The sequence below is a fragment of the Zingiber officinale genome, chromosome 8B (assembly GCF_018446385.1).
Source record: "Zingiber officinale cultivar Zhangliang chromosome 8B, Zo_v1.1, whole genome shotgun sequence".
NCBI classification, from domain to species: domain Eukaryota; kingdom Viridiplantae; phylum Streptophyta; class Magnoliopsida; order Zingiberales; family Zingiberaceae; genus Zingiber; species Zingiber officinale.
The window spans coordinates 74324767-74347131 of record NC_056001.1 but is presented as its reverse complement, the minus strand read 5'-3'; the positions used below and the strand labels follow the sequence as shown (position 1 = coordinate 74347131).

The 22365-nt window shown below is 34.9% G+C and overlaps 1 protein-coding gene across 1 annotated transcript; it reads left to right on the top strand.

Moving 5' to 3' along the window:
• Positions 1-6176: 6176 nt before the first annotated feature.
• On the top strand, positions 6177-20458 carry LOC122015364 (pleiotropic drug resistance protein 2-like). Its single transcript, XM_042572219.1, has 20 exons — positions 6177-6678; positions 7006-7126; positions 7642-7730; positions 12376-12460; positions 12580-12870; positions 12952-13042; positions 13520-14420; positions 14601-14761; positions 14889-14992; positions 15074-15239; positions 15329-15457; positions 15856-15986; positions 16683-17015; positions 17221-17511; positions 17610-17693; positions 17922-18055; positions 18133-18360; positions 18725-18896; positions 19637-19891; positions 19991-20458. The coding sequence occupies exons 1-20, from the start codon at positions 6344-6346 to the stop codon at positions 20258-20260; spliced, it is 4371 nt and encodes a 1456-aa protein (XP_042428153.1). The 5' UTR covers positions 6177-6343; the 3' UTR covers positions 20261-20458.
• Positions 20459-22365: the final 1907 nt, after the last annotated feature.

Here is a 22365-nt window from a genome sequence, read left to right as displayed (position 1 = left end):
GACGCTCGAAAGAGGAGAAGGGCCGATGGTAGGGCTGAGGAAGAGGTGATCGGCTTCGGGCAGAGAAGGCGTCGGGAAGGAGTCGGCTAGGACTCGCAGTAGCAGGAAATCTGCGTCGGCGCGCAGGAAAGGAGGAGCCAGTGGTGGTGGCTTCAGTGTCGCGGAAGGGGAGAAGGGCACAGGGACGGCGTGGAGAAGGAAAGGGAAGAAGGAGATGCAACCCGCGACCACGGCTTGAATTGCAAGGAGATGGGAACTGCCGCGGCGCCGGTTAGGGCACGCGATCGGAGAAGAGTGAAGGGCGGCATCGGGGGAATGGCTCGGCACGCGGGGAGGAGAAAAGAAATAAGAAAGGAAAAGTAAATAAATAAAAATCAATTTTTCCTCATTTAATTGGGTAGCCTAAACAGGCTTTTCCCGGACCTTGCTTTTATCCCCGATAACTCGTCCATACGAACTCCGGAAAATTCCCAAAAAATTTCCAAAAATTCCGGAAAATTCCCTTTTTAATATTTGCCTATTTTCAGTATTTTACAGGAGAAGAGACTGAGGTCGCTGGACACGGGGCTAAGGACGGGACTATCGAGGACATCTAGAGGGACTAGCTAGAGAACTTGCGAAGGACTAGCCGGAGAGGACGCGTCAGAGACTAGTACGCCAGAGGTTTCGCGGATAGTCATCGGACATGATCACTGTAGAGTTAGAGAGACAAAGGGGAGATTGCGTGAAAAGAAGAATCGGGTAGGAAACCCTGATTTTGTTAGGAATTAGTGACAAAATATAATTTTGTGGCTATTTCCGTTGCTAATTAGCAACTGAAAGACGGAAATATAATTCCATCGCTAAAATAGGACAAAAAATTATTCATTACGTTGATAACTTAGTGATGAAATATTATTTTCATCATTAATTAGAGACGAAATAATATTTCAGTCATTAATAAGCGATGAAAATATAATTCCGTTGCTAAAACAGGGAAAACATTAAAAAAAATGTTAATTACTTTACCTACCTTAGAGATGGAAATAATATTTCATTATTAATTAGTTACACAATAATACTTCAGTCGCTAATTAGCGAAGGAAATATTATTTTATCTCTAGTTAACAATTCATCACTAATTAATGACAAAAATAATATTTTGTAGCTAAATCAATCGTAAATCAAGGGGTTTTTATTGGTATTTTCATCTAACTGTTTTACTTTTTTGTTTATTTGTTTTATGATACAAGAAAAAAAAAAGGAAGAAAATCAAGGAAAAGAAGACGAGGAAATACGTGATGTTATAGGATCTTTTGTTACATTATTTAGTTTGACTAGAACAATGCTGATCATTAGATTGATTTGTTTTGGAATTTGTATGTGTTAGATTATATAATTTATATTATATAATATATTAGAATTATTTGTTTATAGTCTTAGGGTAATTTAGTCTTTTACTTTTTCAGTTTAGGGTTTAGATTTAGTCTCTTACTTTTTCAGTTTAGGGTTTAGATTTTTTCTTATAATTAACTATATAAAGGTCTTGTACTCTTTATTTCTCAATCAATTTTGGATTCAATAATATGGTTAGTTTTTCCTTCTCTTAATTTCTACATGGTATCAGAGCAAGGTTCTCCTTCTCTAACTTAATTTTTCTACCGCCCTCTGTTATTGTTTCCTGTTGCTGCTGTGGTCTCCTACTATTGCTATTGATTTTGGCGCCGTCATCTATTTTTTGTCCTGCTTCTGTCGATTTCGGCGCTGACACCCTGTTCTGTCGATTTCGGCACCGACGCCCTGCGTTACTAATTTATGTGTCGACGTTCATTTTTGCTGATTTCGATGTCGATGTCCTATGTTGTCAATTTCGGCATTGACGTCATTTTCTACTAATTTCGGCATTAACATGTTTCATAGAAATCTGATTCGTATATGTTTGAGCAGTTTCAACAGTTCCTTACTTCACAGCCCTCTGCCATGTCAGCTTCCTCTCATATATGTTTGACATCGTCTAGTATTTCAGATATATCTTCATCCTTATGGATTTTGGACTCTGGTGCCTCCCATCATATGTCATCCAATTTGTCATCTTTTATTTCTTTTTCTTCCAGTTCATCTATATCTATTGTGACTGCTGATAGTACTCATATGTCATTAGCAGGTGTTGGTTCAATTGTTACATCTTCTTTATCTCTAACTAATGTTTATTATATTCCAAGTCTTACTCTAAATCTTGTTTCTGTTAGTTAATTATGTGAGTCTGGATACCTAGTCTTTTTTTCTTCATCCAATTATTATTTCAGGACCCGTAATCTTAGAGGCTGATTGGGACCGATCATAGGTAAGGAGGACTCTATGTTTTAGATCAACTCAAAGTACTAGAAGTTGTAGCTTCAAGTGTGGATTTATCATCTTTTCATTTGAGTCGTTCATCTTCTGATTTTTATTTGTGGCATTCCCGTTTAGGTCATGTTTCAGCGTCTCGTTTGCAGTTTTTAGCTTTTACAGGAGTATTAGGACCTTTAAAAAGTTCTGATATTTCCTATTGTAGTGGTTGTAAACTGGCCAAATTTTTTGCCTTACCATTTTCTAAAAGTTTTTCTTTTTCTTCTGCTCCATTTAATCTTATCCATTCTGATGTGTGGAGACCCTCTCCTATTCTTACAAAAGAAGGTTCAAGGTATTATGTTTCCTTCATTGATGATTGCACTCGTTACTCTTGGGTCTATCTTATGAAACACAGGTTTGATTATCTTACAATTTTTAATAACTTTAGAGATCTTGTGAAAACTCAACATTCTAGTGTCATAAAGTGTTTTCGTTGTGATTTGGGGGGTGAATACACTTCGAATCAATTTTTACATTTACTTGCTTCTGATGGTACTATTCATCAAACCTCGTGTACAGATACTCCTGAACAAAATGACGTGGCTGAATGGAAACATAGACATCTTGTTGAAATAACTTGTTCATTTTTATTGTCTGCTAGTGTTGCTAGTGCCTTTTGGGGAGAAGCAATCCTTACTGTTGCTCATGTCATTAATAGAATTCCAACCTCACACAATTCAGGTTTGTCACCTTTTAAAAAATTATATGAGTATGCGACTGTCTATTCCTCTTTGCGTGTTTTTGATTGTACTTGCTTTGTCCTTCGTCCACATGCAGAGCGTAATAAGTTAGCCTCTCGGTCTTCTCTTTGTGTCTTTCTGGGTTCTGGTATTAGTTAAAAAGGATATCGTTACTTGGATCCTGTTAGTCAAAAATTGTATGTCTCTCATCATGTTGTGTTTCTTGAACATATTCCATTCTTTTCTATTCTTGCTAGTTCGCATAATATGACAAAGTCAGATCTACTTTGCATTGATCCTTTCAATACCGGCACTAAGGAAGCTTCGCCCACAGCTCCTACTAGTAGTTCAATTGAATCTGGTACTTTGATTCCCACGATATCCGCTCCACATGCTCCTCCTTCTGTCTCCACCCAATCATCTCCTGAGATTGCGGATGATCCTTCTCTCCACTATCATCAATCCACTCATGTTCCTAAGTCTACTAAACTACCATATTTTGCTTACTCTTGTTATTCTCATTCTTTTGCTTCATTTGTTGCATCTATTCATTGTCTTTCTGAGCCCGTATCGTATAGAGAAGCTATTTGTAACCCACTTTGGCAGAGTGCTATGGCTGAGGAACTAACTACTTTGCATCAAAGTCATACATGGGATTTGGTCCCATTGCCACCAGGAAAGCATACCATTAGTTCTCATTGGGTATATAAGATCAAAACTAAATCTGATGGATCTATCGAACGATACAAAGCTCGTCTTGTTACTAAAGGTTATTCTAAAGAGTATGATATGAATTATGAGGAAACATTTGCTCCTGTTACAAAAATGACGACTGTTCGTACTCTGATTGTTGTTGCTTCTATTTGCCGATGGAGAATATCTCAGATGGATGTCAAGAATGCATTTCTAAATGATGATCTTCATGAAGAAGTTTATGTGACACCTCCTCTTGGTATTTCACACCAACCTGGTGAAGTTTGCAGGCTTCGTAAAGCGCTTTATGGTCTCAAACAAGCACCTCGTGCTTGGTTTGAGAAATTATCTATAGTGATTATTTCGTTTGGTTTTCATCTTAGTAATCATGATTCAACATTGTTTGTCAGATGTACGAGTGCAGGTCATATTCTTTTATCATTATATGTTGATGACATGATTATTACTAGTGATGATTCTAATGGAATTGTTTCCTTGAAGTCTGAGTTGGCTCATTGTTTTGTTATGAAAGACTTGGGTATACTACGCTATTTTTTGGGCATTAAGGTTGCTTATTCCCTGAAAGGTTATCTTTTATCTCAGTCAAAGTATATATCTAATTTGTTTGAGCGTGCTCGTCTTACTGATAATAGGGTTGTTGATACTCCTATGAGACTAATGCTCGATATTCTCCATCTAATGTCTCACCTTTGTCGGATCCTAGTTTGTACAAAACTGTTGCTGGAAGCTTAGTTTATCTCATCGTGACTCGTTTAGATATTGCGTATGCTATTCATGTGGTTAGTCAATTTGTCACTGCACCAACTACAGTTCATTGGGTTGTTGTTCTTCGTATTCTTAGGTATCTTCGGGGCACTCAATTTCAAAGCCTTTTATTTCCTTCTACTTCATCTCTTGAGTTGTGTGCATATTCTAATGCGGATTGGGCTGGTGATCCTACGGATCACAAATCTACCACTGACTTTTGCATTTTTTTTGCTGATTTCCTCATTTCTTAGAAGAGTAAAAAACAAGATGTTATTTCTAGATCTTCCACAGAAGCTGAGTATCGTGTCATGACCTCAACTACTTGTGAGATAGTTTGGTTACGTTGGTTGCTTGCGGATATGAGTATCTCTCTTCATCAAGCTACTCCGTTATATTATGATAATCAGAGTGTTATTCAAATTACGCGCAATTCAATTTTTTATGAACGGATGAAACATATTAAAATTGATTGTCACATTACTCGTCACCATCTTCAGATTGGCACCATCACATTGCCTTTGTTCCTTCAAATTACAGATTGTTGATATGTTTACCAAGGCTCATTCCACTTTGCGCTTCCGATTTTTATCTGAAAAACTCTGAATGCTTCTGGCTGTAGCATCATGAGTTTGAGGGGATGTTAGATTATATAATTTATATTATATAATCTATTAGAATTATTTGTTTATAGCCTTGAGGGCAATTTAATATTTTACCATTTCAGTTTAGGGTTTAGATTTAGTCTTTTATCTTTTCAGTTTAGGGTTTAGATTTTTTCTTATAATTAACTATATAAAGGTCCTATACTCTTTATTTCTCAATCAATTTTGAATTCAATAATATAATTAATTTTCCTTTCTCTTAATTTCTATCGTATGTGTATGATGTATATGATTTTGTATTGGATTTTTAATTTGCCATGTATGATATTTAATTTGTTATTTTGTTTTGTGGGATGCTTGATTTTGTTGTTTATGTTGATTGGATCAGATTTGCAAGTTTATATGTATGAACGATGGAACAAATTTGCAGATACGTGCCTTTGGATTTTTTTTTGCAAAATTTACCAAATAAGCGATGATATTTTTTATTATAGATTTGTAATGAAAACCATATTTATTACATATTAGCTATGAAATTTTTCATCATTAATTTACAATGAAAATATTTTCGGGGTCGTCGGTCAACGATAAATATTTTATTTGTTACAAATTTAATGATGAATTTTTATTTTTTGTCATAAAATTTGGAGACGATCTATTTATAATGATCAAATTTTCGTTGTAAATTTCATTACAAAAAATTTTAGGATGACTTTTTTTTATAAAATTCATAGCAAATTAGGGTTTTTTTAGATGAATTTAGCAGTTTAGGTTAGCTTTAGACCATGAGAGAGGAATAAATTTAGCAAAAGACAGATATGCCCCTTTATGATAAATTAAAAAGAAATACCCCTTTAGTATTTTGAAAAAGAGGGATCCTTTTCATTTTTGCCAAATGATTAGAGGGTCAACTCCGGCACCAAGTAACTCCCATATATATCACAGTCAGTCCACCAACCAACAAAAAACAAATATAACCGAAGGAAATAAAACGTAGACCGCGAGAAGAAGCTTCTCCAACACACTATAAGAACTCTCATCACTCCCTCCTTCTCCTCCTCCTCACTTGAGAAGAAGCTTTCATTCGCTGTCACTAGTTTCTTCATTTCCCTTTTCACCTCTTTACTTCTCCTCCTACTTCCGAATGCGTGATTAATCAAACTGAAGAAGAAGAATAAGAAGAAGTAGAAGTAGTAGTAGAAAAAGAAGAAGGGGAACAACCAGCTGGAAATGACAAACGATCTCACTAGAAACAGCAGCAGTCGGCGGAGCTGGGCTGACAGCTTCCGAGACAGGGCAGACGTATTCCGGCGCAGCCTGGTGGAGGAGGAGGGCGACGATGAGGAGAATCTCAAGTGGGCAGCGCTGGAGAAGCTGCCTACATACGACCGTATGCGCAAGGGCATAATCCGTCAGGTGATCGACAACGGAAACGTCATCGCCAGCGAAGTTGATGTCAACAATCTTGGCCCCCAGGATCGGAAGCGCCTCCTCGAGCAGATCTTCAAGGTGGTGGAGGAGGACAACGAGCGCTTCCTCATTCGCCTCCGCGATCGAATCGACCGGTGGGTTGCAACAACGCTTATAATTTCGTTTTTTTATCTTGATTTTTTCAACTAGCAGCACCTTTGCTGAAATTCCAAAGTTGTTGACCGAAAGACAAACAATATAACGGTGTACAAGTTTGTCGTCTATCTATTAGCAACGATTTTATTTGTGCATTTTTACTAACAAATCTTATGTGGAAAAAGGAATCTTTTGTGTGAATTTTAAAATATTGTTTGTTTCTTTTTATAATCGTCATTCGTCGACATCTGGTTTTTACTTTTTTTTTTTTTAAAATATATATATATATATAGAAACTATGATGTTTTGTTTGTATTTTGGAACAGGGTGGGGCTGGAACTTCCAAAGATTGAGGTACGGTATGAGAACATATCCGTGGAGGCAGATGTTTATATTGGAAGCAGAGCACTACCCACCTTGTGGAATTTCACCATAAACATTCTTGAGGTACTCACTGTCTCATGAGACCATGTTAAAATAAACGAGGCAAATAAAAGGGGAATTATAAGACAATCTAATAAGAGGAACATGGAAAAGAACAAGAGTGATAGCAAAAAGGAAATCACTCAAAAAGAGTGAATTCTCTTCCTTGTTAGTCACTCTGTGATCATGCTTTCCACTTTCAGTAGGAAAATAGGTGCAACTCTTACTGCCCTCTGAAAATAGACAAAATTAACACTTAATTTTTACCTAAATGTCTGAATTATGATTGAATTTTTTGGCGTCATTTTGGCACTGAATTTTTATATTGATGACTCTATATTTTAAGTTCCATCACTAGTCATTGATCCTTCCACCTTTTCCAGAGTCTAGTTCCAATTCTTCCAGAGAATTATAGTTGAGGAAGTTTCTGTTTATTGCTTTTTTTCCTCTTATGAAAAGAAAATATCAATTGCACTTCCAAATTTCATTACTCCTTTTAATGTTTCTTCTTTTCTTTGTATTCTAATACACATATTCAGGATATCTTTGGTCTTGTAAGATTCAACCAATCCAGGAAAAAGACCATAAAAATTCTTAAGGATGTCAGTGGAATACTCAAGCCAACAAGGTATGTGGAGAGATTATCTAAATTTTGTCTTTCCAATCATTTAGTTATTCATATGAGTGTTGTAATTGCTAATCGATTTTTCTTCCTCTTTTAAGTCTGAATCTGAGATTAGCTGTTTGAAACATCTAATGAAGTTTCTGATAAAATATTTTCTACCCAAGAGATTGTAGATTCAAAGGAAGAGATTGAAAGAAGAGCTTTTATTGATCTCTCATACTCGCAATCACTCGAAACTCTTATTACAACATAAAAGAAAAATTCTCAATTCTCCTTTTTATAGATTGATAACATGACTTAGTCTAAACCCTAATATGACTTAATCTAAATAAAAGGGCAGCTCGGTGCACGAAGCTCCCGTCATGCGGGGTCCCGGGGAAGGATCCATTGTACGCAGCCTTATCCTACTTTTTGTAAGAGGCTGTTTCCAGGATTCGAATCCGTGACCTTTTGGTCACATGGCAACAACTTTATCGTTGTGTCAAGGCTCCTCTTCAATATGACTTAATCTAAATCTTAAAAAATAATAATAATAAAAGAGAGACTAAGCAACTTTTTAGTTTATTCAATAAAGAAAAATTCTAATTGGCCTATTTTAAAATTTGTTCTAATAAAACTTTAGTTATCCCTAAAGATAAGGAGAGAGAAATGTGGTGATTCTTTAATACTTCCTCTTCTTACTTACTACTCTCTAATTAGTGTATGTTTGTTTACCATGCTAAGTTAGTTGCCTTCTAAAGTCTTCAAACTTTGCACCATTAAATCTTTTAGGGAATATGTCTGCAACTTAGTCTTCAGTTTTGACACATTCCATCTTAATTCCTCAATCTAGGAGTTTCTCTCTCACAAAATGATAATGTACCTCAATAGGTTTGGTCCTTGCATGGAACATCGGATTCTCAATTAAGTGTATAGTTGACTAACTATAACAATGTAGTTGTATTGCATTATCAATCGGTTGAAGAAGATACTTTGCTAGCTGCGTCAACCGTGTATCCTCTTGAGTTATTGTAGCTATTGAGATCAATACTTTGATTCATTACTTGATAGTGATACCGTTGGTTGTCTTTTGCTGCACCAATAGATAAGTTTCAAATCAAGACTAAACACATATCCTGTAGTTGAGCATCTTGTTTCATAATCTCTAGCATAGTCAGCATTCAAATACCCAATTACTTCTCCTTTTCCCTTTCTTTAATATAATATACCACAATCAATGGTACCTTTGATGAATCTTAGAATTCTTCAAACAACTTCTTCCAAGTGAGGTTTCTTTAGCTTCTACATGAATTTGCTTACTATTTTCACTGCACATGATATGTTTGGTCTTATGAGATTGAGATAGATTAGGTTGCCAACTAGTTGCATGTACATTATTGCATCTTCCAAATCTGTTCCTTCAGCAGAGTATATCCTTGTATGTACCTCTAGTGGAGTTGATATGCTTACATTCTTGCATCTCATACTTTTCTAGGAGATCCTTAGTACATTTCGTTTGCATGAGAAGAGTCCAACGATTGAGGAAATGCTATAATTCTCCCACATCTTTAACTTGGAAACATATCGATAGGTTGACTTTGATTTGATCAATCTCTACTTTGTCATCTCTTTTGATAATAAGATCATCTACATAGACTAGTACTCTTGTCAACTAACCTCCTTGAGCTTTTACAAATAAATTGGACTCTGATGGTGCCATTGAGCAATCACTTTGAATCAAGAACTCTGCTATCTCTATACCAAGTTCTTGGGACTTGCTTTTAATCATAAAGTACTTTCTTTAATTTGCACGCAAAATTTGGGTGAGTCTTTCTCTGAAATTCTTGAGGTTGGTCCATATATATTTCTCGACCAAGTTTGCCATACAAAAGTGCATTCTTCACATCCATATGCTTGAGCTTCTAATCCTTACAAGCAACTAAGGCTAATAGAGCATGTACTGTTGTAATCTTTGCAACTAGATTAAATGTCTCCTCATAGTCTGCTCCATATTTCTGTGAGAATCCTTGAGTCACCAATCATGCCTTGTATCGATCTATTGATCCATCAAGATGACTCATTATTTTATACATCCATTTGCATGTTATTGTTATTGTCTTTACATCTTTAGGCTTTGGTATCAAATCCCAAGTTTCTTTTTATTTCATAGCATAAATTTCTTCTTCCATAGCTTTTCTCAATTCTTTGCTAGAGGATGCTTCTTCATATGTATTTGGTTCTTTTACTTTATTTTCTTCAATAACCACAACATTTGCATACTTTGGATTTGACTTTCTTTGTCTTTTTGATCTTATTAAATATGACCGAGTTTCCTCTTCTTCATTTGCATGGATTTCTTCTAGTTGGCTTGGTCTTCCTTCTTTTTCAATTTGTTGATATTTTCCTATTTTTCAAGGAGACTTAGTCTTCTCATATGATTTGTCAGTAGTTGTTTGAGATGACATCATGTAAACATATTCTAGCTTTCATCCCTCTATGAGTGGTGTGCTAGTCAGCTTCAAACTTTGATATCCTTTGGCTTGAACACAACAAAGTTTCTTGTGATGTTAGTCGTGACACTGATATGAGGTTTTTCTTCATCCTAAATACAAGAAATGCATTCCCCAACTTTACTTGGTTTGAATTGAGTCGGGTCACCACCATCGTCTTGCCAACATGAATTATGAGTAACTTTGAGTGTTTGCCTTGACAATAATTCGCTTCTTTTGTCTTTAACATATTTGATAATTTTTCTTTATCTCCTATCATATGGTTGGATCATCCACAATCTATTATCCAATCATCATTATAGTTAATAGAATCATCACTTATCATTATGTGCTCTTCCTCTAACTTAATTGTGAGAGAGGGAATAGAATTATTAGAATTACTTGTAATTGGCTCTAAACTAGAACTGGAGTTCTAAAAATCCTATTCATCTTCATTTTCAACTTGTGGATGGGAGGATGTTGCAACATTTCCTTCTGCTATGTTATATTTGACAATCTCTAGCATAGTGACATCTTTTTCCACAATTGTAGCACTGATTATTCATTTAGAAACTTATCTTTACCTCTAGCTAGCCAACTCCTTCTTTGTTGATAGTTATGCCATTCATCTTTCTTTGATTCTCCTCCATTTCTTGATCTCTCAATGATAGAAGTCTTACCCATCTTATTACTTTAGAGAGCTTTCTCTTCTTCGTTGATTGAAACTCTAAACATTTGTTTTTCCAATGCCTCTTGATTGGCTAACACATTTTCTATCTCATCCAACATCAGTTCTTTAGACCATCCATGAATCGTTGTGAGTAGTGCATTAAATTCGAAACTCAACCCATGAACAATAATCCTCATCCTTGTCTCTGTAATTTGATTTTGAAGATCTAATTTTGAAATTTCTTAACATAAAGCTTTAACTTTGGTAAAATATTCACTCACCATCATACAATGTTGCGAGATTGATAATAGTTCATTCTCAACTTGTTGTAACTTAGCATTATTTGTCCAAGCGAAAATTCTAGCAAGAGTGTCTCATGCCTCTTTAGGTGTTGCATCTATGATGTGTTGTAGCCAATCATCCTTGGCAGATATTGATAAAGTGTACATTACTTTACAAGTTTTGATCTTTGACCTTTTAAAATCATCTTGATTTACTGGAAGTGATATCTCAAATCCCCCAATAACTCTCATAAATCTTGCTAAGTAAATAAAATTGGCATACAAGTACTCCAAGTGATATAATTATTATTATTAAACTTTTCAAAATCACTTTCAAAAATTATCATATCCGCCAAATTGACTTGGGTATCAACTATAAGTAGCCAAGTCTAATCCCAGATCAATAAACTTCACAATCGTCGAGTGTGACCTAGTGACATCTCCATGTAAACACAATCCTTGATCGCTGCTCTTGAAGTCCTTGGTAACTAGTCCCAACCCTTGGCTTTGATATCCCTTGTAGATTCAAAGGAAGAGATTGAAGGAAGAACTTTTATTAATGACAAATAGTAGATTGATACAAAATTATTCTCTCATACTCGCAACTCAAAAAAAAACTCTCAACACTCCTTTTTATAGATTGATAACATGACTTAGTCTAAACCCTAATATGGTTTAATCTAAATCTTAAAATAATAATAATAATAATAATAATAATAATAATAATAATAAGACTCAGCAACATTTTAGTTTATTAGTAAAGAAAAATAAAACTTTAGTTATCCCTAAAGATAAGGAGAGAGAGAGAGGTAGTGATTATTTAATAGAGATTTTACATGCCACAAAATTTCATTGATTCTATCATATATTCATTATAATTATCATCTAGGGAATTTCTAGAGAAGATGTATAGCTTTAGCTAGGATACTTGGTTTTCTAAAAATATGGGAATGAATTAACATTGGAAGAAAGTCACATATTTTAATCAAATCCATTTCAAATTTATGAGCTTTTTTCTATATTCAACATCAAGCTCCTTAGTAGTAACTAGTACTGTTTAGTTCTTCTTATGAAAACAACTTACAATGATTTCATACATCAAGCATGTGAAGTGAATTTTTTTTGTGGTATGGGCACTTTAACATGTATACAAAGAGGCTTCTAAATGCTCAAATTATGAATCATTATGAGAAATATAACTCATTCTTCAATATCTATTCAACTCTCAGAATGACATTGCTGCTTGGGCCTCCAGCCTCAGGGAAAACAACACTATTGCTTGCACTAGCTGGGAAACTTGATAAGAGACTAAGGGTACTTTTCTCTTCTTCTTTCTCTTATTTTGCATCAATATACAATTTTTTATATTTTTTTATGAGCATTCACATAAATTTTTACACAATGTTTATTAATCTTTTTTGCTTTTATTGCAGCAATGGGGTAAAGTCACATATTGTGGCCATGAACTCTCAGAATTTGTTCCTCAAAGAACATCTGCTTACATTAGTCAGTTGGACATTCACAATGGTGAGATGACAGTTAGAGAAACATTGGATTTCTCAGCACGATGTTTAGGTGTGGGATCAAGGTATGAAATGTTATCAGAATTGTCAAGACGAGAGAGAGATGCAGGAATTAAACCAGATCCTGAGATTGATGCATTCATGAAGGCTGCTGCAGTTGAAGGACAAAGAACTAATGTATCAACTGACTACGTTCTAAAGGTTCATGCCTATAACTTTGCAATGTAATTCATCATTTCTCAAGTTGTTATTAGCTATAATTCTTGAAATATTGGGCAATAGGTACTTGGTTTGGATATATGTGCAGACATTTTGGTTGGTGATCAGATGCGTCGAGGCATTTCTGGGGGGCAAAAGAAACGAGTGACAACGGGTAATTTCTTTTCTATGAGAATATGAATACATTGGTTGTCATTCATTGACCTTTATTAAATGATTGGTCTTTCAGCCCAGATAATTGGTTCCTTCAATTATATGTGGGTGTTATTTTCAAAACAAAGAGTTTATGAAAAACTATATACTTTATTGAAACTTATGCAACACTAAATTAGATGGTGAATATCATTATCTTTGTTTACAACTCAAGTTATCACCGTCTTAAAGAAAAATACTATAAAAATCATTAATCTCTCTAAGATTAAATATTAAAGTATCCCCTCTTATGATGTTTAACATGCCCAAATCTTCAAATTTATAGGCCATTAGGCTTGAAGGAAAATCATTCAGTAAGGTGTAATTTCCATCCTTTCACTTCAATGCTTTTGACATATTTGACCTTTTTCAACTTCAATTTTGTTTGTTCTAAATGTATTCATCTTTAGTAACCTCAACATAATGATTTTTGTTGCAGGAGAGATGCTAACTGGGCCTGCACGAGCACTCTTCATGGATGAAATATCAACTGGACTTGACAGTTCTACGACCTTTCAAATAATAAAGTTCATTAGGCAAATGGTTCATGTCATGGATGGGACAGTGCTTATATCTCTCCTTCAACCTGCACCTGAGACATTTGAACTTTTTGATGATGTTATTCTATTATCAGAGGGTCAAATAGTCTATCAAGGTCCTCGAGAGCATGTTGTTGAGTTCTTTGAGTTTGTTGGCTTTAGATGTCCTGAAAGGAAAGGAGTTGCTGACTTTCTTCAAGAGGTAACTTCTTTGAAGGATCAAGAACAATATTGGTACAATAAGGACAAACCATACCGTTTTATTTCAGTCTCTGAGTTTGTGGAGCTTTTTAAGCAATTTCATGTCGGGCAAGAACTATATGCAGAGCTTACTATTTCTTATGATAAATCTAAAGCACATCCTGCCGCACTGACAACACGGAAATATGGCATTTCTAATTGGGAACTTCTTAAAGCATGTTTATCAAGGGAGTGGTTGTTGATGAAAAGAAACTCTTTTGTCTACATTTTCAAGACAACCCAGATAACTACACTTTCTTTAATAGCCATGACTGTGTTTCTAAGAACCAAAATGCATCATGAAACAATCCCCGATGGCAACAAATTTTATGGTGCACTCTTCTTCACTTTAACCAATGTCATGTTCAATGGAATGGCAGAACTGGTGATGACTGTTGAGAAACTCCCTGTGTTCTATAAACAAAGAGATTTCTTGTTTTACCCTGCTTGGGCTTTTGGCATTGCATATTGTCTCCTCAGGATCCCTCTTTCTTTCTTGGACACTGGAATTTGGATCATACTTACCTATTATGTGATTGGTTTTGCCCCTGCTGCAAGCCGGTAACAACTTAAAATTTTTCCTATTATTTTTTGAATAATTTTCTTTAATGTTTACCACTTAAGGTACTCCTATAGTACCTAAGATACATTTCATGGCTGCGACTTCTTTTTTCCCATGACATGATATATTTAGGTTAATTTCAATCAGCATTCTCTTAATTTTTTTTCCTAATATGTTAGGTTCTTCCGCCAGTTCCTAGCACTTCTCCTTGTACATCAGATGGCTCTTGGCCTGTTCCGCTTCATTGCTGCAGCTGGAAGAACCATGGTTGTAGCCAATACATTTGGAACATTTGCTTTGCTTATTGTTTTTGTGCTAGGAGGCTTTGTTATTTCTAAAGGTTTGAAAACTTCTAACTAATAATTCTTTTCTTGTTTCCTCATAAATTGTATCGTTTTCTTGATAATTTACAATCTTTGAACTGATATATTGAGACTGAAGTTAGCATTTGATTATTATGTGAGCAGATGACATCAAATCCTGGTGGATATGGGGTTTCTGGAGTTCCCCTTTAATGTATGGGCAAAATGCTATTGCTATTAATGAGTTCCTTGATCCAAGATGGGGTGCAGTAGGTTCTATCACAAGTTTTTTCTCTGACTGCTATATGCATTACCATACCTAATGCTTGCTTTCCACATCCTTGTTGCAGCCAAATAATGACACCAACATAGATGCATTAACTGTAGGAACTGCTATACTCAAATCTAGAGGAATGTTTTCCCGTGGCTATTGGTATTGGCTTGCTATTGGGGCTCTCATCGGATTTATTATTCTGTTCAACGTATTATTTGTCCTTGCGCTCACCTACTTGAATCGTAAGTTTTCAATGTTCACTAGAATTTCAAATTTTCATTTCTTTACTTGATCATTTCTATCATGTGTCACAAATTTTCCTTATTTGTAGCTTTGGCAAGTGCACAAAATGCAATTGTTGATGAGGAATCTAGTAAGAAAAAGAAAACTTCATCAATATTAAATAGAAGGATTGAAATGATAGGAAGTATCGCACATTCTGATCCACAGGATTTATCAGGTCAGATTGCATTATCACATTTGTCCTATTTTTTTAACACAATGTTTAGTATTTTGATTATGAACTCACAATATGAGAAGTTTTTAAAATAAAATCTTATAATAAGATAATACCATCACCTGATTTCATTCCCTACTCAATCTTTTTTAAGTACGATCCAAGTGTTCTTGTCCAACATGGTGCAAATCTTGGTCTGGGTAAAAATATATCGCTGGCGAATGGCTTTGGACTGTCACGATCTAGCATATAACCAAACAGTCACATTGGTTTGTTTCTGATTAGGCAATCAAATGAGATGTACCTGTTGCTTTCTTCAAGCTATGTCATAACTTTAAATAATTTTAATAGCTTTCAATTTTATTTATTCTTTTAAAGTGTTTTATTTTTGTCTCCCCCAGAATCAACAAGGAGAAACAACTCTGAAACTTTTAGCGCTTCAGTACATTCAGCAAAGCGAGGAATGGTTTTGCCTTTCCAGCCTCTCTCTCTTGCTTTCAATCATGTGAACTATTATGTTGACATGCCTGCTGTAAGTAGATCTAACATATGTTATCCTTTTTCCATTTTGATGCAACGACTTATCCCACATTACCTCTATAAAGCTCTTGGTTGTTTGCTCTTGCACCCAGTTTTTCTAGATTGGAGTTAATTCATCAAAACTTTTTTGATTTGAATGAATAGAGTCATTGCTCCAGTTTTTTTGTAATCTTCGATAGCTAATCCTGACCAAGTGATTTATTGTACCTTCTGTTGGATCATATATTCTTTATCTAATTTGATAAATAAATTCTCTCCTTTGGATAAACAAAATCTAAAGGCCGGAAACCTGAGAATAATCTTTATGATCAATTTCTTTAGGTCATGTTTGTATGAGAGTAGTCTAAACTCCTAGCATTTAAAAAAATAAAAGAGTTTGAATTTGATAGTATTTCTAAATTTCTAGATTTAAACATTTTTTTATTTCAACTGATTTCAAAACAAAGGATGACAACATATGAGATCAATTATAAAGTTTTCATATTCATTCAACTCCTCCAAATTTATTTTCTATCTAAATATGATCTTAATAATTTTTATAGTATGGGATTCCTCAATAGGTCTCTTGTTTTTTATTAAGATACAAACATATCATTAAACTTGTTCCATTTAGCACTTTAGTATGCATTAGGGGGGCAAAAAATGAAAAGAATAAAAAATCATAACTGGCATTTTTGTTTCTCATCAGGAAATGAAGAGACGAGGAATTGAGGAAGATCGTCTTCAATTACTATGTGCTATAAGCGGTGCATTTAGGCCTGGAGTTTTGACCGCATTGGTTGGAGTAAGTGGAGCCGGAAAGACTACATTGATGGATGTTCTAGCAGGAAGGAAAACTGGTGGTTATATTGAAGGGAGCATTAGTATTTCTGGTTATCCTAAAAATCAAGAGACTTTTGCTAGGATAAGTGGTTACTGTGAACAGAATGACATTCACTCGCCATATATGACTATTTATGAATCACTTGTTTACTCTGCTTGGCTGCGTCTTGCACCTGAAATTGACAAGCAGACACGAATGGTAAGTTGCAATTTATGCTTTCGCTGCTTCATGTTTTGTAAGATTTCTAGTTTCCATTTGCACATTTGAATATTGCCATTTTTATTGAACACCAACCGTCTATAGATATTTAGGTTTGTTATTCGAAATTTTCTCTAAATTCTTCCTGCACTTGTGTTCTTTTTTGACCCATAATTTAACTGGACTAACAACAATTTAATTGTAGATGTTTGTGGAAGAGGTTATGGAGTTGGTTGAACTTGACACTTTGAGAGATGCTCTAGTTGGAGTTCCGGGGGTTGATGGTCTATCGACTGAGCAACGAAAAAGACTCACAATTGCTGTTGAGCTTGTTGCAAATCCTTCCATCATATTCATGGACGAGCCAACATCAGGACTCGATGCAAGAGCTGCAGCCATAGTTATGAGGACAGTTAGGAATACAGTGGATACAGGACGCACCGTTGTTTGTACGATCCACCAACCAAGCATAGATATTTTTGAAGCTTTCGATGAGGTTCACTTCCTCTTGCATCATAAATTTTGATCCAATGTAGTTTTATTTGTTGATGCAACATTGTTTCTTGAGATGAGTTATTTTCTTTTTGTATCTAGCTTCTTTTGATGAAAAGGGGAGGTCAAGTTATTTATGCTGGCCCTCTTGGTCGCCACTCCCACAAGCTGATCGAATATTTCGAAGTAAGTTTCCAATCACTTAATGATTTTTGAAGTACTGTTTGATAATTTAATTAATTAAAACGTCATTTCAAAATTTTGTATATTTTCATTCATAAAATACAATAATAAATTACTTTCAATAGGTGCAAGATATAATCATGTAGAAAGTATCCATAGAATGAATTAATTTTAGGAATTATATTCCACTGAATTTTGAGTTTCTGGTTCATAAAAGAGACAATCTTGTAGGCAATTCCAGGTGTACCAAAGATCGTAGAAGGTGTGAACCCTGCAACATGGATGTTGGAAATAAGTACTCCCCAAGTTGAGGCTAGCTTGAATGTAGACTTTGCTGAAATTTATTCGAATTCGGAACTTTATAAGTGAGTATAAGATATATATTTTATTAAAATATATTACCTCAAAATCATCTTCCTTATGGATCCACTTTGTTGCTCAGACAAATTCAAGAACTTATCAAGGAATTGAGCATTCCACCACCAGATTCTAAGGATTTATATTTCCCTAAAAAGTACTCCCAGAGTTTTACTACTCAATGTCAGGCTTGCTTTTGGAAACAATATTGGTCATATTGGAGAAACCCACAATATAATGCTGTCCGATTTTTCTTGACAATCATCATAGCCTTAATATTTGGCACAATGTTTTGGCAGATGGGAGACAAGACGTAAGATTTCTAACTTCTAAATTGTTTTTTTTGTTTCATTTTTCTTTCCATATCACTGTATGAATTGCAATACTTTTTATCAGTAGCATAAGAAGAAACTTCTTTTATAGACCAACTAAAAAGGCTATATTAATCTACTTTTCATGGTGTTCTTAATCAAAGCTCACTTGCTTCTAAATTCAGAATTTCTGGAGAAATTAACAAACCAAGTGATGCTTTCTTTATTGAGGAAAAACTAGAATTTAATTTGTACATTTTGGTATTAAGTTTTCTATATCAACTTGTAGAGAGTGTTTTCCTTTTAAGTATTCTTTAATTTTCATAATCATGACTTACAATTTCCTCATCTATTGGACATGAACAGTTCGACTCAACAAGACGTTTTGAATCTAGTTGGAGCTTTCTATGCTGCGGTCTTTTTCCTTGGTTCCAGCAACTCTATCAATGTGCAGCCTGTTGTGGCTGTTGAGAGAACAGTCTTCTATCGTGAAAGAGCGGCAGGGATGTACTCAGCCATGGCCTACGCATTTGCTCAAGTAAGTCTCTAGAGAGTAAATTATGAGATTATGCTTGCTCATTCTATATAAAAAATGAAAGAAGTATGAATAGTGATATAATATTGAAACATGAATGTGGAAACTTGAAAAGTCATTGAATTTTATGGATGGATTTGCTAGTCCATCATGAAAATATTAGTTATAAGTAAAAGAAAAGATCAGATTTCAGAGATAACAAAGAGATATTACAAAATAATTGTAAGTTAAAAATTCTAATACTACTCCTAGTGTGCTAAAAGTTACCAGTTCTTTCAAGTTCTAATAATTTTTTAAGTAGTTGATCTATTGCTTAAAGGTGCTAAAGTACCAATTCAACACTGATAGGACTGACTGTGCTTCATTAGACGAAGAAGAAAGAACAAAAAGGCAAAAACGAAAGGAAAACTAAAAGAAAAATATATACACCATTTATCTGGTAATAAATATGTATAAAGTGCAAACGGACTAGTTCCTTGTTGATTGCTTTTGCAGTTTTTTAGCAGAACAGCAAAAATTATTGTTCTGTGGCTATAGTTGTCAAATTGTTTCTTCAGTAATTATATGCTGTTTACTTGGCAGACAAAAATTAACAAGGAAAATTATTTCACATCTTCCTTTGAAGTCTAGTACTTGCATATATTTAACTTGGAAAGACAGTGTTAATAATTTCATTCATTATTCTAGAGCTATTTGATTTTCTCAAAAAACTGAGAGCTACTTATAATTTTTGCTTTTTGCAGGTGAGCATTGAGGCACTATACATATTTGTTCAGGGATTCATCTATACAATTCTCCTTTTCTCGATGATTGGCTTTACTTGGCATGCGGAGAACTTCTTCTGGCTCTTCTACTTCATTGTAATGTCCTTTACCTACTTTTCACTTTATGGTATGATGGCTGTGGCACTCACACCCAACCACCAAGTTGCCGGTATTGTGTCTAGTTTCTTCTACAACTTCTGGAACTTGTTCTCAGGCTTCCTGATTGCACGACCGGTAAGTGATTACATATCTCAGAGGATGCATGGTTCCTGAGCAAACTGTTCATTTGTGATGTTGATATTTGCGCTGAACTCTTGTTGGCACATTTTGCAGGATATTCCCATATGGTGGAGGTGGTACTACTGGGGAAATCCAGTATCTTGGACAATTTATGGTGTCATAGCATCGCAGTTGGGGAAAAAGGGGGGCACCGTTCAGATTCCTGGAGAACATGATAAACCACTTACAGAATACTTGAAAGATAACCTGGGTTATGAGTATAGCTTTGTTAAGTGGGCGGCATTGACTAACTTGGGCTTTGTCATCATGTTCTTTTTTGTCTTTGCATATTCTATCAAGTTCCTCAACTTCCAAAAGAGATAGATAAATTCTTCGACTTGATACTTGTGATGAAAGGACGAAAGGAATAAAAAGTGTTTGCAGAAGTCACAGTTTCCCTTGGTGACAAATTAAGTCCTTCAGCTGAAGCATACTCTCAATGTAAATAAGTATTAATTGTGTCTTATTATGAAGTCACTTTTCTTGTACTACACTATTTTTAAAATATCTATATTGCGAGTATCTGTTTAGCTTTCAAGTGTGATCTCAAGGTGATGCTACAAAAGTTATTGAATTCGTTGATTCATATATGAATATCGAAAATAATCTTCTAAAACCTATTGATTCATAGAATACCAAAAAATAGGAAAACAAAACTCATTGTTTTGAAGTAGAAGACTATGGTTAAAAATTGATATTTATTAAAACTGTCTCAAAACAATTAAACAAATGTTTAAATGAACCCAAAGCCCTAACTTGCAAAAGACAGGAATTGCCACAATATAGTAAATCCCAAAAATTTTAAAAATTACTAAAAATAGTAAAAAAAATATTCGGAGCCTCCAAAAAGGTTTTAAATGATAATTTTTGGATCTAAAAGTGGTCGGTTAAGGGTTTCACCCAATAATAAATATAGATTCTGAACGAGCTTTGATTTAGCGCATAGATTATCCGTTTTAACACCAAGTTAAAAGTTATGACCTCTGAAAATTTATTTATCATTCTCGCATCATTCTCCCCAAGATAGAGAAAATTCATCATTGAATTATTGGTCACATCATCATCAGAAGAATCACCATGGAAAGGAATCAAATGCTTCACATTAAAAACATTGGCAGTGCGAATATGACCAAGCGGCTTCAAACGATACACATTGAGGTTTATCTTCTCAGCAATCTCGATCAGACCAATCTTCTTGGCTAATAATTTGTTATAATTTCCAGTGACAAAATGATTCTTAGTTAAAACTACTCACACAAAGTCACCAACATCGAACTCCAAGTGTCGCAGCTTTTGGTCTGCTTTATATTTGTACTTGGAATTAGAGATAGATAAATGTTCATGTACTGTTTTATGGACCTCCAGTAAGCAATTCACAAAGTCAATTGCTTTACCATGGTGCTTAGTAATGACAACAAATCCAGTGGGCCATGAGGCTGAACCAAATAAACCACCTAGAATAGGCTGAAACCAGTATTGCGATTCATTGCATGGTTATGAACACATTCTGCCTGACATAGCTTTTGATCTCAACTCTTCACTTGGTCATGATCTACCAAGAAGAGCAATAAATCGTTAAGTGACCTATTCACAACCTCCATCTGTCTGTCTGTTTGAGGGTGATAGGCACTACTGAAATTCAATTGTGTATTTACCACTTTAATGGGCTGCACAAAAAATGGCTAAGGAAATGAGTAACCCAATCTAAAGCAATGGATGTTGGAAGGCCATGAAGATGATAGATATCCCCAAAGAATAATTCTACCACATTAACAACATATGTAGTCTTCTTGAAAGGAATAACATGAACCATCTATTGACGACAACAATGATTGAATCATTACTTTGCTGGGTAAGTGGAAAACCCAATACAAAATTCATGCTAATGTCAATTTAAGACTGAGAAGGGACTGACAGTGGCATGTATAGTCCTGCATTAGTGACTACCCCCTTAGATACTTAACAAATTTTATGCCGCTACACATACTTCTTGACCTCTTGCTACAAAGTTGGACAAAAGAAGGAAGTCTGAATTAATTGCAACATTCTATACCTGCCAACGCGCCCTTCACCATGCAATTCCTTGATCATATGCAAGCTAAGATTACAATCTGAAATCCATAACTATTCGCCTTTAAACAAAAATTCATACAGTAAAAATTATGTTCTCTTCCCAACCTATACATCTTATAGTATTACAATAAAATAAGGGTTAGTAGCAAGCAAATCATGAAAAAAGTCAAAACCTAGCACCTCAACTAGCATCATAACCAATAGGTTGCTCCTACGACTCAAAACATCTGTCACATGATTAGCAACCCTTGCCTTACCACATAAGTAAACTACTCCAAATAAGCACTCATCTCGTATGGCGAGGTGACACCTTGTTTTGTCGGTGTAGATGTCTCAACGAATCATGATCGGTGTAC

Coding starts and splice junctions, on each gene's coding strand:
- LOC122015364 (XM_042572219.1), top strand. CDS start 6,344: ATGACAAACGATCTCACTAGAAACAGCAGCAGTCGGCGGAGCTGGGCT. Junction 12,461..12,579: donor AACTTGATAAGAGACTAAGG/GTACTTTTCTCT, acceptor CTTTTATTGCAG/CAATGGGGTAAAGTCACATA. Junction 17,694..17,921: donor AGCTGATCGAATATTTCGAA/GTAAGTTTCCAA, acceptor ACAATCTTGTAG/GCAATTCCAGGTGTACCAAA.